This window comes from Lathyrus oleraceus, chromosome 3, assembly GCF_024323335.1.
Source record: "Lathyrus oleraceus cultivar Zhongwan6 chromosome 3, CAAS_Psat_ZW6_1.0, whole genome shotgun sequence".
Classification (NCBI taxonomy): Eukaryota; Viridiplantae; Streptophyta; class Magnoliopsida; order Fabales; family Fabaceae; genus Lathyrus; species Lathyrus oleraceus.
Genome location: NC_066581.1, coordinates 190,702,726 through 190,720,412, shown reverse-complemented (window position 1 = coordinate 190,720,412; position 17,687 = coordinate 190,702,726). Strand labels below are relative to the sequence as shown.

At 26.9% G+C, this 17,687-nt stretch overlaps 2 protein-coding genes across 2 annotated transcripts; one reads left to right on the top strand and one right to left on the bottom strand.

Moving 5' to 3' along the window:
- The first annotated feature begins 368 nt into the window (after positions 1–368).
- On the top strand, positions 369–3,985 carry LOC127126194 (sugar transporter ERD6-like 7). The gene is made up of 17 exons (XM_051055079.1): positions 369–730; positions 822–884; positions 1,137–1,226; positions 1,307–1,366; positions 1,466–1,597; positions 1,708–1,783; positions 1,860–1,924; positions 2,022–2,114; positions 2,213–2,293; positions 2,459–2,543; positions 2,653–2,696; positions 2,786–2,848; positions 2,957–3,016; positions 3,098–3,151; positions 3,253–3,312; positions 3,437–3,551; positions 3,641–3,985. The coding sequence occupies exons 1-17, from the start codon at positions 542–544 to the stop codon at positions 3,754–3,756; spliced, it is 1,446 nt and encodes a 481-aa protein (XP_050911036.1). The 5' UTR covers positions 369–541; the 3' UTR covers positions 3,757–3,985.
- Positions 3,986–4,071: 86 nt separating this feature from the next.
- On the bottom strand, positions 4,072–6,130 carry LOC127126193 (probable indole-3-acetic acid-amido synthetase GH3.6). Its single transcript, XM_051055078.1, has 3 exons — positions 5,790–6,130; positions 5,617–5,724; positions 4,072–5,541 (listed from the first exon to the last, which is right to left on the bottom strand). The coding sequence occupies exons 1-3, from the start codon at positions 6,074–6,076 to the stop codon at positions 4,197–4,199; spliced, it is 1,740 nt and encodes a 579-aa protein (XP_050911035.1). The 5' UTR covers positions 6,077–6,130; the 3' UTR covers positions 4,072–4,196.
- Positions 6,131–17,687: the final 11,557 nt, after the last annotated feature.

The window sequence follows — 17,687 nt, the reverse complement described above, 5'->3', positions numbered from 1 at the left end:
AAAAATAAATTTATGTTAAATATAATATATTTTAAAAAAATGATATAATCAATTATATTTAAAAATATATAAAAAATCAAATGGGTAGATATATAGTTCAAGCGTATGTCTGAGTTAGTTATAAATGTAAGTTGTTAGTATATTTTGGCAACAACGTTTATCTAATTTTCTTGTATTAATAATTTTGGTTTAAAATTTAATAATATTATTTAAAAAAATTCCAAATCAATAATAAAATATACTTTTTCTAAATTTGAAATAAAAAATTATTTTTTAAATTTATTGAATAATCAATGATAAAAATGTAAATAAGTTTTTCTTTATCAATATAAATAAGTTTTAATATATACGCAATGCATTTGTTTTCTTGATATGTTTTTGGAACAATTTGCATGTGACAGAACAGTAGCCAATAATTAAGGCTCTGAAATTTGAAACTTTGAGGTTGTTTTTTTTGACCAGTTCTAATCCTATGCAAAGTGAGTCACTGTCATACTCATCACTACTTTTAAGGAACTAAGATCTTACACACAACAAAGGTATGAAAATGAAGATGGAAATCAAAGAGGATGTTGAGGGTGGTAAGCACAAAATAATAACAGAACCATTGTTAGGAGAAAACAAGAACCAACTTCTCCATGAAACCAAAGATCATCATCATAATCATCCATGGATGGTTTACTTTACGACATTCATTGCTGTTTGTGGTTCTTATGAATTTGGTGCTTGTGTAAGTCTTTACCACATCTATGTTTTACTATAAATCTGTTCTATAGTTGAGAATCACCAAAAATAAGTACTTTTTTTTTATTGTTTTCCAGGCTGGATATTCATCTCCAACTCAAGATGCTATCAGAAAGGATCTTAGTCTGTCTTTGGCAGAGGTTAGCCACAAATTATTCAAAATTTGATTTTACTTCATTATCCTTAGATTAATGAAAACATAGAAAATGGACTGAAAATGATTAATAATGTTCTAAAACTGTTTTAAACTAACATTGTCTGCACATTTTTTAGACGCAAACTCGTGATTACCGTGTACTAAAAAAGTTTGTATAACTTCTACTTAGTGGATTTGATTCCTGTGGTGGATTTGATGTTGTTTTCTTTGGCTTTTGGTGATTGAATGTATGCAGTACTCCTTGTTTGGCTCCATCTTGACTTTTGGTGCGATGATTGGCGCAATAACAAGTGGTCCTATTGCTGACTTTGTTGGACGAAAGGGGGTAATGTCACTAAAATGATGAATTAAGCTCCAAATTAATTGGAGTATTCATAAAAAGTTGGCTTTGGAATGTATATGCAGGCAATGAGAGTATCAAGTGCTTTCTGTATTGCAGGATGGCTTGTTATTTATTTTTCTAAGGTTCTTACTACAAAACCTATGAGATTTTCTTGGTCATAACTGTTCTCCGAGGATTAACTGAATAGCTTTTTTCTTGTTCTCTTATGTATATATATTTAGGGTCCAGTTCCTTTGGATATTGGAAGACTAGCAACAGGATATGGAATGGGAGTCTTTTCATTTGTGGTTCCTGTCTTCGTAGCAGAAATTGCGCCAAAAGAACTCCGAGGAGCCCTCACTACCTTAAATCAGGTATATATTTGCTGCACATTGTAACTCTGATTATGAAAATAACTAATGTATTGGTATTTGCAATGAAGGTAGCCACGCCATATAAGTTAGTTTTTCTTCTTCTTTTGTAGTTTATGATTGTTACTGCTGTATCTGTTTCATTCATAATTGGAACAGTACTTTCGTGGAGAGATTTAGCGATAATTGGTCAGTTTTCTTCGCAATTTCAACATTATAAATTAATTGAAGCTTTTCGGTACTAGATAAGTGCTTGCAATTGCAGGCATGATTCCCACTGCTGTGTTGCTTTTGGGTCTATTCTTCATTCCAGAGTCTCCTAGATGGCTTGTAAGTAATAAACTTCCATTTTTATGGTTTTAGAGGAAAATATGCAGTGGTTAATTCAACATCGAGAGTCCTAAAACCGACTAAATAATGACTGTAGGCAAAGAGAGGACGCGCTAAAGATTTTGTGGCAGCATTGCAAATACTTCGCGGTAAAGATGCTGATATATCTCAAGAAGCAAAGGAAATTCAGGTTACTATATGTTTTTGACTTTGCTATCATGCACAATACTGAAAACAAAGTATTCCAAATGAAGAAGAAAAACTTGTGTATTTGTCACTGCCACTCAGGATTATATAACTAGTTTAGAACTTCTCGCAAAACCGAAGATGCTGGATCTGTTTCAAAGAAGATATCTGCGGTCGCTTACAGTATGTATCTATAATTCCACTTTTGATATCATTTCATTTTCTTTAAGAGAGGTGAAAAATAAAGTACTGTTTTGAAAATGATAGTCTATTTTAAACCTTGTGATTTTTCTTCAATCCAAGCAAATACAAAGAAAGTACTACAGATAACTGATTTTGATATGGCAGATTGGAATAGGACTTATGGTTTGCCAGCAATTTGGGGGAATCAATGGAGTTTGCTTTTATACTAGCAGTATTTTTGATCTAGCAGGTACTTATGTAATTGTAAATTTTCATCCATAGTCTAACACTATTTATATAACCTATAGTTCACATTGAAATCATGTTTTAAAACTTGAATAAACTTTATTTTGTCATAGGATTTCCTTCTGCGACCGGGAGTATAGTTTATGCTATTCTTCAGGTTCTTTTTTTAAACTTAACCAGTAGTCCTTGAAAAGTTTGATTTTGGTTTCTACCAAACTAATGCAGTCATGTTTATTCTTTTCGCAGATTATAATAACAGGTGTTGGAGCAACCCTCATAGATAAAGCTGGAAGAAAGCCCCTACTTTTGGTAAGTTCAAACCACAAAACAACATAACTTCAAATTTTCATTTGCTTATCATCCTCTTCATGTATGTATGAGTATGATAGTCCTATTATAATTTCTTGGTTTCAATAGGTGTCTGGATCAGGATTGGTTGCAGGATGTATATTTACAGCAGTTGCATTCTATCTTAAGGTACATTTCAACTATAAACACTATGGCGTCCAGTTTTGAATCCTGATATTTATGTAAAAGTGATATCCTTGTGAGTAACAGGTTCATAATGTGGGCTTAGGGGCAGTTCCGACACTTGCTGTAACCGGCATACTAGTATGGCTACTACCCTTTCATGATGTTTTTTGTTTGTTTTATGTATATCTAATTCTCCTAAATATGAACTCATGTGACATTTACTCTTTATATGATATTAGGTCTACATAGGATCATTTTCAATAGGAATGGGAGCAGTTCCATGGGTTGTGATGTCCGAGGTACGTCCCGATCCCTTCGAATTCGTCCGTTATAAAACATGTCTGGTATATCAGAATTAGTATGATTTTACTTGTCAAAAAGATGGTACAAATTTTGCTGAAATATTATTACCTTGTGTTGCAGATATTTCCTGTGAATATTAAAGGACAAGCAGGAAGCATAGCCACATTAGTGAACTGGTTTGGTGCATGGTTATGCTCCTATACTTTCAACTTTCTCATGAGTTGGAGCTCCTATGGTAAATACATTGTTTTTCAGCTTTATTTCATTTAAAGGAGTAATGATAATAAGCATTATTATACAACATTTTGTAATTATGATTTTCAGGTACTTTCGTTCTTTATGCTGCAATCAATGCACTAGCTATATTGTTTATAGTTGTAGCAGTTCCAGAAACCAAAGGTAAAAGCCTTGAACAATTACAGGCAGCCATCAACGCGTAACAAGTTTGCAATTTGCAATGTTTGATAGAACAACAAAGGAAGCAAGTTGGTGAATAAATAACAAGCCTTATTTTTTAGGGTAATGCTAACCTGTGCCCCAAGGACACATGTTAAGAAATCCACAAATAAAAATTTTGTATTGAAAAAATAAATAAAATTATTAATTATAAATTTTTAATAAATTCAATACACAATTTTTAAAAATTTATTACAAATTAACATTACCTTATTTTTTATAGTCAGTTTGGTTCTATATTTGATTATTGAATTCACTATTGTTTATGAAGCAACTCATGCGTATTGAAACAACTCATCTTTCAATTACAAGATATTCTATTATTGAAAAAAGCAACTAAGATCATTCTGAACATCATGTTTAAAAATGTGACAGATTGAAAATTGAGGTAGTGCTACACATTCAATCCATTCAGTATACATTCTTAGTCATCTACTGATATTGTAACAGAAGCTAATTTGTCCAAGAGTTTCACAACTTCATTATTCCTTATAATCTTTGGTGGCTTATATTGACTTGCTGATGTTCCATTCTTAATCGCCAAATCTAATAACTTATCAAAAGCTCCATGCCTCAGGATCATTATCTTTAACTTCCCTAAATGACCTTTCTCCTTCTGCACCTTGTACAATGCCCCAAAACCACTCTCAAGACATGAAATACAACTTTTAAACACTTTAACCCATTCCTCCAAAAACTCAGATTCCTCTTGAACTTCTATGAATACCTTCAACTGCTTCCACATCGGTTCCTGATCCAAGAAACTTGCAAACTCAACAATCTCAATTGAGTCTTTTCCCATAGCTTCTCTAAGTGCAAGTTGAAATTTCTCAACTGCTAAAATCAAGTCCTTCTCAGTTATAATCTCAGCTGAAGACTTAGGTGCCCTCATCACAAATTCCACTTGAGGTGCTGAATTATAGAAACCAACAACTCTAACTATATCGCCTAATTTGTATCGATAAAATCCTCGGTAAGTAGTAACCACCACTTCATACATCTTCCCAACCTCGATGCTGCAAAGGTCTAGTACTGTTTGTTCGTGGACAGCATCTTCATCATTGTCATTCATCTCAAATGGAAGAAACTCAAAGTATGCAAAAGTAGGTAGTATAACGAATCGTGTTGTCTCGGGTGGTTGCGTTAAGTCTAAATTTAAACCTACACAACACTCAGAAGCAAAGTAATCTCCTCCTAGAATCGGTACATCGCCTGCATAAAACTTAAGTTTTTCATAGTACTGCATCATGCTTCCTGTCGTAACGCACCTGATAAACCGAACATTCGGAAACAACCTACGTACAATTCCACCCCAGTTCTTATCTGCACAGACTAATCTTATTCTAGTTGACAGTTCATGTTGAGGACCACCAACTGTGTTGATTACACCTTCTCTCATTTCCAAATCAGAAATTTCATGACATGGATAACCACAATCAAGATCATCACATAGCTGCTCCCACTTGGACTCCAAAAAACCAAATGCTTTAATCAAACCTATGGCATAAGGAGTACTAATTCCATCCATAACATCAACATTCCTAAGGCCGCATAAAAGATGACAATACATTTGATGATCAACATTAGATCCAAGCATGACTTGTAGAGGACTAGAGAACCTGGAAAGTTGTGTAGAAGATACTTTACCACTTTGTAAAGGGTATGAAGAGGCTGCCATAACCTTTAAGCCACTTTTAGTTGTAGTAGTAATTTTGTCAGCATAGAGAAACAACATGATCTTGTTGATATTAGGCCTTGGAGGAAACTGGCTGCATGGTCTAGGATTCAAATTTAAACTCAATTTTCAACAAACATAAGATCTTTAAAGATTTAGCAGGATTTACCTTTGAAGAACAGCAATACTCCCTGTGTGAGCAATAAAAGATGCTGATTTTGAAAGGGCTGAATCAAAGTAAGGGATGAGTTTTGGTTTCATCGACGTGGTTCCCGAGCTGAGAAAGAAAAAGTCAGAGTCATGTACAAGTAAGTGAGTTAAAAGGGAAGATATATAATATACCTGTAGAAGAAACAAAGAAGAGGATCAACAGAGAGAAGAGGGTGATGATTTGTAGGATGATGATCAGCCATTTGTTGAATAAAGTCAAGGTAATCTTCATAGGAAGAGAGTGGAACAAGAGTTGTGAAAGTGGAAGGATCAAGAGGAGTATTGTTATTGGAGAAAGATTGAAGATAGTGTGAAGATGAATTGTGAAGAAGAATTGAGTGAAGTGTCTCCAACTGATGATGTTTTGCATTCATGGTTAAATCTTGTATCTTCTGTATCAGTTCTGAGCCTGTCATCATAGATAGAGCACTTCTGTTTAATGTTGTTGTTGTGCTTGTTTGATCTTTGATCAATCTAGGAGTACTATATATATATATATATATATATATATATATATATATATATATATATATATATATATATATATATATATATATATATATAGATGTGTGTTTGTGATCATTAAGAAAGATTCATTGACTTTTAGGTTTCTATTGTCGCAGGTTGTCTCATGTCAATGACTCAACATTGGCTTTTACTACTTTTGATGGAGTTGCTTTGCTTGCAGCTATATCTATATCAAATTATAAAATTTAGTACTGTAACAACCAAAAATACCATCTTGTCCTTTTCTTAACATTTCACCACTCATAAATCTTTCTATAGATGTGAAAAATGTAGACGTGTATACGTGCAAAGTGAATTAGATAACTGAATAAATATATTATATATCAATGTTGGTAAAAGTTATCAATACTCGAATTTGACTTTTGTTAAAAAATTTTGAAAAGATAAATCAATATTTGACTGTAGTTTTGTGCATCTTTAATGTTTGACAAGATAGTAATATTTTAAAATTATGAAAATAAAATAAATTTAATATTTTTTATTTTTTTAAAATTATTTTCAAAATATAAACTTAGTCAAAAATATGAAAAGTCATATCACTGTATTCAAATTATTAAAATTTATGAAAAGAGATACCACTGTTTAATAGGTTATTAAAAAGTATGAAAAATCATATAATTGTTCAGATTATTAAAACTATGAAAAGACATATCACTCTTCAGGTTATTAGATCTATGAAAAGACATACTACTATTATTTAACAGAAAAAAAATTAAAAATCATATCATTGTGCAAGTTATTAAAAAGTATGAAAAGTCATATGATTATTAAAATTTTTGAAAAAATATATCAATAATAAAAAAATTTATTACAAGTATACCAAAATAATTACTTATTTATAATAATTTAAATTAATTAATTAGCCCATTTATGATCACGGTATGAAGAGAAGTGTTTTTAATTTAATCATAATATTTAAGATATTAAAATACTAGATATTTATTAGAGTCTATATTAATTTTTTTTTAAATTCTATAAATATATCCATCATTAAACTATATAATAAATAATAATGAAAAATATTTTTCATAAATAATTGAAAGTTTCTAAAAGTTAATTCAAAACAACGATTATTTAGGAAATAGGTTCAAAAAAGTTTATATATAACTTTTAATAATATTTATACAAGTTTTTAAGATTTTAATATGATAAAAAATAGTATTTAAATGAAATATATTAATTTATTAGTAGAATTAATTTTTTAAAAAGCTTAAAATTTTAAAAACTATTCCGTCATTTCAAAAAATAGAACACTTAAATTTTAAATTAAATTTAAAAAATGTTTATTGAAAATTAATATATCTATGCTCATTCAATCAAAAATAAATTAAATTTGGTAATATTTAATTATTATTATTATGATTATTAGTATTTTATATTTTTTGTCATTATTAAAAGTTCACTTATAAGTATTTTAAAGAAATTTGTTAGGATAACAGTTGGAAATTAGTATTTTTTTAATAATTAGTGTTTTATTATTATTATTATTATTATTATTATTATTTTATTATATTTTTAGTCTTTCATTATTATTATTTTAAATAAAGGCCTGATATAATGATAAACCAAAAAGATACAAAAGAGTGTTGCTAAATTGCAAACTCAATAAAAAGACAAATTTAAAGAAAGACATATTTTGAATAAAATTCTTCTTAATGTCCAACGAGATAGAAAAAAAATAGTTACACAATTATAAGTCAGACCTAAATTAGAAAAAAAAATCAATATAAATGTTCCTGTTCTATGTATGTGAAAAATGTAGATGTGTTTATGTGCAAAGTGAATTAGATACCTAAATGAAATATAATATATATTAAAGTTGGTAAAAGTTACAATACCGAATTTGACTTTTATTAAAAAAAATTAAATGATAAATTAATATTTGAGTGTAGTTTTGTGTGTCTTTAATGTTTGACAAAATAATATCTTAAAATTATGAAAATAAAATAATTTTTTTATTTTTTTTAAAATATAAATTTAATTAATTATTGAAAAATATGAAAAGTCATATCACTGTTGAATGTGTAGAGTATTGAATATTGTGAGACTTCTTTTCTAAAGCAATATCTTTGTGAGAGACACACCATATATTCACCTAAAACCTTAAGGCGATAGGTGAGTGAATTCTCTCACTTATAAATATTCAAATCTCCACATTACCAACCAATGTGAAACTATTATCCACAATACTCACCGTTGATATATTCTTAACAATCACTTTATTCATATTATTAAAATTTATGAAAAGACATATCACTGCTTAATAAGTTATTAAAAAGTCATATATATAATTGTTCAAAGTTATTAAAACTATGAAAAGACATATCACTCTTTAACATGTTACTATTAAAAAGTATAAAAAGTTATTGTATAGTCTATCACTCTTCACTTTATTAAAATTATAAAAGACATACCACTGTTTAACATGTTATTAAAATATATGAAAAATCATATCACTGTTCAGGTTATCAAATCTATAAAAAAACATACTACTATTTAATAGTAAAAAAATTAAAAATCATATCATTGTGTATGAAAAGTCATATGACTATTAAAACTTTTGGAAAAATACATCAATAATAAAAAAATTTATTACAAGAATACCAAAAGAATTACTTATTTATAATAATTTAAATTAATTAATTAGCCCATTTATGATCACGGTATGAAGAGAAGTGTTTTCAATTTAATCATAATATTAAAGATATTAAAATACTAGATTTTTATTAGAGTCTATATTATTATTTTTTTTGAAAATTCTATAAATATATCCATCATTAAACTATATAATAAATAATAATGATAAATATTTTTCATAAATAATTGAAAGTTTCTAAAAGTTAATTTAAAACTAAATGATTATTTAGGAAATAGGTTTAAAAAAATTTATATATAACTTTTTAAAATATTTATACAAGTTCTTAAGATTTTAATATAATCAAAAATAGTATTTAAATTAAAAATATATTAATTTATTAGTAGAATTATTTTTTTAAAAAGCTTAAAATTTTAAAAACTATTCCGTCATTTCAAAAAATAGAACACTTAAATTTTAAATTAAATTTTAATTTTTTTTATTAAAAATTAATATATTTATGCTCAGTCAATCAAAAATAAATTAGAATTGGTAATACTTAATTATTATTATTATGATTATTAGTATTTTGTTTTTATTATCATTATTAAAAAAATCAGACCTAAATTAGAAAAAAAAATCAATATAAATGTTGCTTTTCTATGTAAGTGAAAAATGTAAACGTGTGTTTATATGCGTTATGTGCAAAGTGAACTAGATACCTGAATGAAATATAATATATATTATTGTTGGTAAAAGTTATCAATACCCGAATTTGACTTTTCTTAAAATTTTTGAAAAGATAAATCAATATTTGAGTGTAGTTTTGTGCATCTTAAATGTTTGACAAAATAATATCTTAAAATTATAAAAATAAAATAAATTTAGTATTTTTCATTTTTTTAAATTATTTTCAAAATATAAACTTGGTCAATTATTGAAAAATATGAAAAGTCATATCATTGATTTCAGATTATTAAAATTATGAAAATACATATCACTGTTTAATAGGTTATTAAAAAGTATGAAAAGTGAGATAATTGTTGGTTATTAAAACTATGAGAAGTTACTGTTAAGATTATTAAAACTATGAAAAGACATACCATTATTTAACATGTTATTAATATGTGATAGTTTGGAGGTTGACCTTGAATGATGCTTAACATGTGTTACTTGTGTGTGTATATGTTATATAATGTTTGTGTGTGTTGGATTACTGGAAAAATCATGTGAAAATTTGTATTTAAGAATAATCGATTGCATGTTCATGTCAATGGATTGAATTCTTGAAGGTGGATGTGTGTTTTTACATATTGTTCAACAATCGATTGAGGGGGAGAAATGATTGATCCCTTTGAAAATTGTTCCCCGTAATCTATGCAGTGAGATAATAGATTGATGCCTTTAATTCTTCAAAAATAAAAGTAGTGCACTCAATGGGAGTTGAATAAATGACCTCTCTATCATAATGCAAGAACCTTACCACTAAAACAAGCTTCTTGTTTTATTGAATGACCTCTTTATTTCATTGCTTTGAGGGTATTGGTATGTGAGTTATACCGAAATAGTGTGAACACGATTAAAAACCCTAATCGATCATAAGAACATATATGTGTCTTATGATGTGAAATGGTGCCAAGTGTTGTATGATATAACTAACAAATACACTAGAAGATTCATTGGTTGTAAGTACGACATATGAAACCCCAGTCGGTTGTAAGAATGTAATTGTATTATGATTGAAGTATGAAAGATCAACTACAATTGTAAGAACCAGAGTCTCTTGATCTCATACGTAGTATGCGATGAATGATAGAGTAAGACTCTAGAGTTACCATTTAGGTTAAGTGCAAACCCTAACGATGTATTTGTATGTGTATGCTTGCCTAATTGTATAAACGGTAAGTGAGAAACCTATCCCTTAAAAGAGGTTAATTAGGGAAATTGTATTTAAAACGCTATGTTATGTGTATGCTTATATTATTGAAGTTACTTGATAGTCATTGATACCCATGGATCGAGTTAGAATTTGATAGTGTGAACTCATAAGAAGTATGATGACACTTTGAGTTCGGTGAGTATTGGCATCTGTTGATTTCGCAGTGAATCAAGTGGAATGGATAGATGAATGTAAAGGTTTTATACTTTTCGAAAGATATAAATTTGTAAAGTGTATTCACGCAGTGGAGTCTGGAACTCCATCAAACATATTTAGTAGACAATGAGTTCTACGTAATGGATGTTTGGTTTCTCATCGACCATTCCTGATAGAAAAGATTTAGGACTATCCATACAATGGAGGCTAGAAGTGGCGTTGGTCATATCTAATAGATTGTGCAATCCATACAATGGAGGTTATGACTATCGTTGTCCATAACTTATGGATAAAGTCGTCTATTCAGTGGAGGCTATGAGTGTCGTTGGTTATATCTGATGGAGTATGTAATCCATACAGTGGAGGGTAAGACTTTCGTTGGCCATATCAGATGGATTGATTATCACCACACATAGAAGGATATGAGTAATATTTTTCATATCTAGTAGATAATGTATTCTACGCGGTAAAGGTTGGGTACTGCTGTTGGCGATATCTTGTGGACATTGTTTCCATGTAGTGGAGGCTAGGTTATATGATTAGTCGTATCTGAAGGATAGATATTTATGATCGGTTTGGGTTAATCCCCATGAGTTACATGACAAGTGCAGTTGTGAGTTTGACATTCATATATATGTTAAGAGGCTAGCAGAGCTTCGTTATTCCCGTTGTGTATCTAATATGCAAGAGTAGTATTAGAACACTGTAAAGCCAAGTGGACGCATAAGATAGGGAACTCCACTGAGATTTAATTATCTTACACCAATCATATTGTTGTTTTCATGTTAGCTGCAAGAGCTGACGAATTTGCAAGAAGACCTGGAGGTTGAAGACATGAATGTCTGATGAATAACTTTGATGTGTTTCTTTCCTATTTAGTTATTGGAATTCTTTTTAAATCTAAGAATGATCAAAATAATTAAATATATCAAATTAAGCTAAAAAGATAAGAAAACATATATTTAAAATATATTAAACAATATAATACATAAATTGAAAACATAGTTGTTAAATATTGTGAAAACATAAATATCAATAATGTTTGAGGTTTGAAAACATTTATTATTAAAATTTCAATATTAATAGTATGGTTAAAAATTCTGAAAAAATATATTGTCAAGTTATTAAAATGTCTGGAAAAAAACATATTCCACGATAATGTTAAAACATACGAAAACATTATTACAATAAATATATAGTTTCTTAGTTATTTAAAGTTCGACAAGACGCAAATATAAATCTATAAAAGATCTTTAAAATATAAAAATAAAATAATTTTAGTATATTTTATAAAATAATATTATTTTCAAAATATTTTCGACAGTCTAAAGTAAATGTTTAGTCCAAATATATATATTTAAAATCAATATGAATGAAATACATGAATACTCATATGAATGATATAATATCAATGTTGGTAAAAGTTATAATATCTGAATTTGACTTTTGTTAAAAGTTTTGAAAAGATACATTAATACTTAAGTGTATTTTTGTACATCTTTAATGTTTGACAAAATAATATCTTGAAAATATTAAAATAAAATAAATTTAGTATTTTTATTTTTTTCTAAAATTGTTTTAAAAATAAAAATTTAGTCAATTATGGAAAAATATGAAAAGTCATATCATTGTGTTCAAATTATTAAAATTATGAAAAGACAGTTCACTGTTTAACAGGTTATTAGTAAAAAGTGTTTAACAGGTTATTAGTAAAAAGTATGAAAAGTCATATAATTGTTAAGGTTATTAAAATTATGAAAAGACATATCACTGTTTAGCATGTTACTAGTATTAAAATATACTATAAAAATATATATCACTGTTCAGGTTATTAAAACTATGAAAAGACATACCACTGTTTAACCTGTTATTAAAAAATATGAAAAATCATATCACTGTTCAGGTTATTAAATCTGTGAAAAGACATACTACTATTTAACAGTAAAAAAATTAAAAATCATATCATTGGGCAAGTTATTAAAAAGTATGAAAAGTCATATGACTATTAAATTTTTTGAAAAAATATATCAATAATAAAAATTTTATTACAAGTATACCAAAATAATTACTTATTTATAATAATTTAAATTAATTAATTAGCCCATTTATGACCACGGTAGGAAGAGAAGTGTTTTCAATTTAATCATAATATTTAAGATATTAAAATACTAGATTTTTATTAGAGTCTATATTTTTTTTTTTTTGAAAATTCTATAAATATATTCATCATTAAACTATATATTAAATAATAATGATAAATATTTTTCATAAATAATTGAAAGTTTCTAAAAGTTAATTCAAAACTAAATGATTATTTAGGAAACAGGTTTAAAAAAATTTATATATAATTATAAAAATATTTATACAAATTCTTTAGATTTTAGTATAATCAAATTATAGTATTTAAAATAAAAATATATTAATTTATTAGTAGAATTATTTTTTTTAAAAGCTTAAAATTTTAAAAACTCTACTGTCATTTAAAAAAAAATAGAACATTTAAATTTTAAATTAAATTTAAAAAATGTTTATTGAAAGTTAATATATTTATGCTCATTAATTCAAAAATAAATTAAAATTGGTAATATTTAATTATTATTATTATGATTATTAGTATTTTATTTTTATTATCATTATTAAAGGTTCACTTATAAGTATTTTAAAGAAAATTGTTAAAATAACACTTGAAAATTAGTTTTTTTTAATAATTAGTGTTTTATTATTATTATTATTATATTATTATTATATTTTTAGTCTTTCATTATTATTATTTTAAATAAAGGTCTGATATATTGATAAACCCAAAAGATACAAAAGAGTGTTGTTAAACTCAATAAAAAGACAAAAATTTAAAGAAAGACATTCCTAACCTATTTTGAATAAATTCATTCCTAATGTCCAACGAAATAGAAAAAAAAATAGTTACAGAATTATAAGTCAGACCTAAATTAGAAAAAAAAAATCAATATAAATGTTCCTTTTCTATGTATGTGAAAAATGTAGACGTGTTTATGTGCGTTATGTGCAAAGTGAACTAAATACCTGAATGAAATATAATATATATATATATATATATATATATATATATATATATATATATATATATATATATATATATATATATATATATATATATATATATATATATATATATATATATATTAATTAATGTTGGTCAAAATTATCACTATCTGAATTTGACTTTTGTTAAATTTTTTGAAAAGATAAATCAATATTTGAGTGTAGTTTTGTGTATCTTTAATGTTTGGCAAAATAATATCTTAAAATTATGAAAATAAAATAAATTTAGTATTTTTCATTTTTTAAATTATTTTCAAAATATAAACTTGGTCAGTTATTGAAAAATATGAAAAGTCATATCATTATGTTCAGATAATTAAAATTATGAAAAGACATACCATTATTTAATAGATTATTAAAAAGTATGAAAAACCATATAATTGTTCAAGTTATTAAAACTATGAAAAGACATATCAATGTTTAAGATGTTACTACTATTAAAAAATATAAAAAGTTATAGTCTATCATTTTTCATATTATTAAAACTATAAAAAGACATACTATTAAGATTTTTGAAAAAATATCAATAGTAAAAAAATTATTACTAGTATACCAAAATAATAACTTATTTACAATAATTTAAATTAATTAATTACCCGTTTATGATCACGGTATATAGAGAAGTATTTTCAATTTAATCATAATATTTAAAATATTAAAATACTAGATATTTATTAGAGTCTATATTAATTATTTTTTTGAAAATTCTATAAATATACCCATCTGTAAACTATATAATAATAATAATAATAATAATAATAATAATAATAATAATAATAATAATAATAATAATAATAATAATAATAAATGTTTTTGATAAATAATAGAAAGATTCTAAAAGTTAATTCAAAACTAAATGATTATTTAGGAAATAGGTTCAAAAAAAATTATATATAACTTTAAAAACTATTTATACAAGTTTTAAAGATATTTATATAATCAAAAATAGTCTTTAAATTAAAAACATATTAATTTATTAGTAGAATTTTTTTTTAAAAGCTTAAAATTTAAAAAACTATTCCCTCATTTCAAAAAATAGAACACTTAAATTTAAAATTAAATATAAAAAATGTTTATTGAATATATTTATGCTCATTCAATCAAAAATAAATTAAAATTGGTAATATTTAATTATTATTAGTAGTAGTATTTTATTTTTATTATCATTATTAAAAGTTCACTTATAAGTATTTTAAAGAAATTTGTTAAGATAATGGTTGAAAATTAGTTTTTTTTAATAATTAGTGTTTTATTATTATTATTATTATTATTATTATTATTATTATTATTATATTATTATTATTATTATTATATTATTATTATTATTATTATTATTATTATTATTATATTTTTAGTCTTGCATTATTATTATGCATACTATGATCAAGTAAACAAAAAACTTCTCTTAAAAATTAAAAATTATAATAATTTTTTATTTGAAAATAAAATAATTAAGAAATTAATACAATTATAATATAAATTAAAATTCTTCAAATCAAAAACACAAAAATAGAAAGAGTGTGGAAATGCGATTTTATTTTTAGGAAAGAAATTGTATTTAATTTTAAAAAAGAAAATAGATTATAATGAATAAAAAACAAATTCAAAGTTAAACAAACTAATAGAAACTTTTAAATTAAAAAGATGAAAGGACAAGATTTAGTGTTAAAGTAAACTTTGACATTAGTGTCAACGGATCGTCCTGACTCATATATAGGAATTATCAAATAACACCCGGAGAGTTACACTCATTCAATAATTCATATATGATGAAAAAAATTGAAAGTAATTTTAATTTTTCATAGATTCGTATGAGTTTGTGAATCGAGTATATTGATCATTTACGAGTCTGAGTTGACTGGCTAGTATGACAACATTGCGTTGTGAGATTTTACCCTTTCAACTCATTCTTCATCTTCAATTCAAGATTTCCAGGATTCTAAAGGTGGGGCTCTTAGATAGTCTTAGCTCCAATGCATGATAGATTAGGTGTAGGGAGATTTGATTGTAATTAGGTTATGAGATTTGTGGTTGAATGCATAATTTGTGATAGTTTGGATGTTGACCTTGAATGATGCTTAACATCTGTTATTTGTGTGTCTGTGTGTGTTATAGAATGTTTGCGTGTGTTGGATTACTGAAAAATCATGTAAAAATTTGTATTTGAGAATAATTGTCCCCCGTAATCTATGCAGAGAGAGAATAGATTGATGCCTTTAATTCTTCAAAAATAAAAGTAGTTCACTCAATGGGAGTTGAATAAATGACCTCTCTATCATAGTGCAAGAACCTTACCACTAGGACAAGCTTCTTGTTTTATTGAATACTCTTATGCGATGCTTCACTTATGTATTCATATGAATGATGTGTGTCATGTCTAAAATTTTATTTCATTGCTTAGAGGGTATTGGTATGTGAGTTATACCGAAATAGTGTGAACACGATTAAAAACCCTAATCGATCATAAGAACATATATTTGTCTTATGATGTGAAATGGTGCCAAGTGTCGTATGATGTAACTAACAAATATACCAGAAGATTCATTGGTTGTAAGTACGGCATATGAAACCCAAATTGGTTGTAAGAATGTAATTGTATCGTGATTGAAGTATGAAAGATCAACTACAATTGTAAGAACCGGAGTCTCTTGATATCATACATAGTATGCGACGAATGATAGAGTAAGACTCTAGAGTTACCATTTAGGTTAAGTGCAAACCCTGATGATGTGTTTGTATTTATATGCTTGCCTAATTGAATAAACGGTAAGTGAGAAACCTATCCCTTAAAAGAGATTAATTAGGGAAATAATATTTAAAAAGCTATGTTATATGTGTATGCTTATATAACTGAGGTTACTTGGTAGTCAGTGATACCCATGGATCGAGTTAGAATTTGATGGTGTGAACTCATAAGAAGTACGATGACACTTTGAGTTCGGCGACTATTGGCATCTGTTGATTTCACAGTGAATCAAGTGGAATAGATAGATAAATGTAAAGGTTTTATACTTTTCAAAGGATATAAATTTGTAAAGTGAATTCCATGCAGCGGAGTCTGGAACTCCATCAACCATATTTAGTAGACAGTGAGTTCTACGTAGTGGAGGTTTGGTTTCTCATTGACCATGTCTGGTGGAAAATATTAGGACTATCCATATAATGGAGGCTAGAAGAGGCGTTGGTCATATCTAATAGATTGTACAATCCATACAATGAAGGTTAGGACAATCATTATCCATATCTTATGGATAAAGTCATCTATTTAGTGGAGGTTATGAGTGTCGTTGGTCATATCTGATGGAGTATGTACCCATACAGTGGAGGGTAAGACTTTCGTTGGCCATATCAGATGGATTGATTATCACCACAGAACGATAGATATGAGTAATGTTTTTCATATCCGGTAAATATTGTATTTTATACGGTGGAGGTTGGGTACTATTATTGGCCATATCTTGTGGACGTTGTTTCCATGTAGTGGAGGCCAGGTTATACCATTGGCCACATCTGCCGAATAGATCTTTATGATCCATTTGGGTTAATCCCCATGAGTTTCATGACAAGTGCAGTCGTGAGTTTGACATTCATATATATGTTGAGAGGCTAGCAGAGCTTCGTTATTCCCGTTGTGTATCTAATACGCGAGAGTAGTATTAAAACACTGTAGAGCCAAGTGGACCCATAAGATCTGGACTCCACTAAGATTTAATTATCTTACTCCAACCATATTGTTGTTTTCGTGTTAGCT

Coding starts and splice junctions, on each gene's coding strand:
- LOC127126194 (XM_051055079.1), top strand. CDS start 542: ATGAAAATGAAGATGGAAATCAAAGAGGATGTTGAGGGTGGTAAGCAC. Junction 731..821: donor CTTATGAATTTGGTGCTTGT/GTAAGTCTTTAC, acceptor ATTGTTTTCCAG/GCTGGATATTCATCTCCAAC. Junction 1,227..1,306: donor ACTTTGTTGGACGAAAGGGG/GTAATGTCACTA, acceptor ATGTATATGCAG/GCAATGAGAGTATCAAGTGC.
- LOC127126193 (XM_051055078.1), bottom strand. CDS start 6,076: ATGATGACAGGCTCAGAACTGATACAGAAGATACAAGATTTAACCATG. Junction 5,725..5,789: donor CTTCTTTGTTTCTTCTACAG/GTATATTATATA, acceptor TTTCTTTCTCAG/CTCGGGAACCACGTCGATGA. Junction 5,542..5,616: donor AGTATTGCTGTTCTTCAAAG/GTAAATCCTGCT, acceptor TAGACCATGCAG/CCAGTTTCCTCCAAGGCCTA.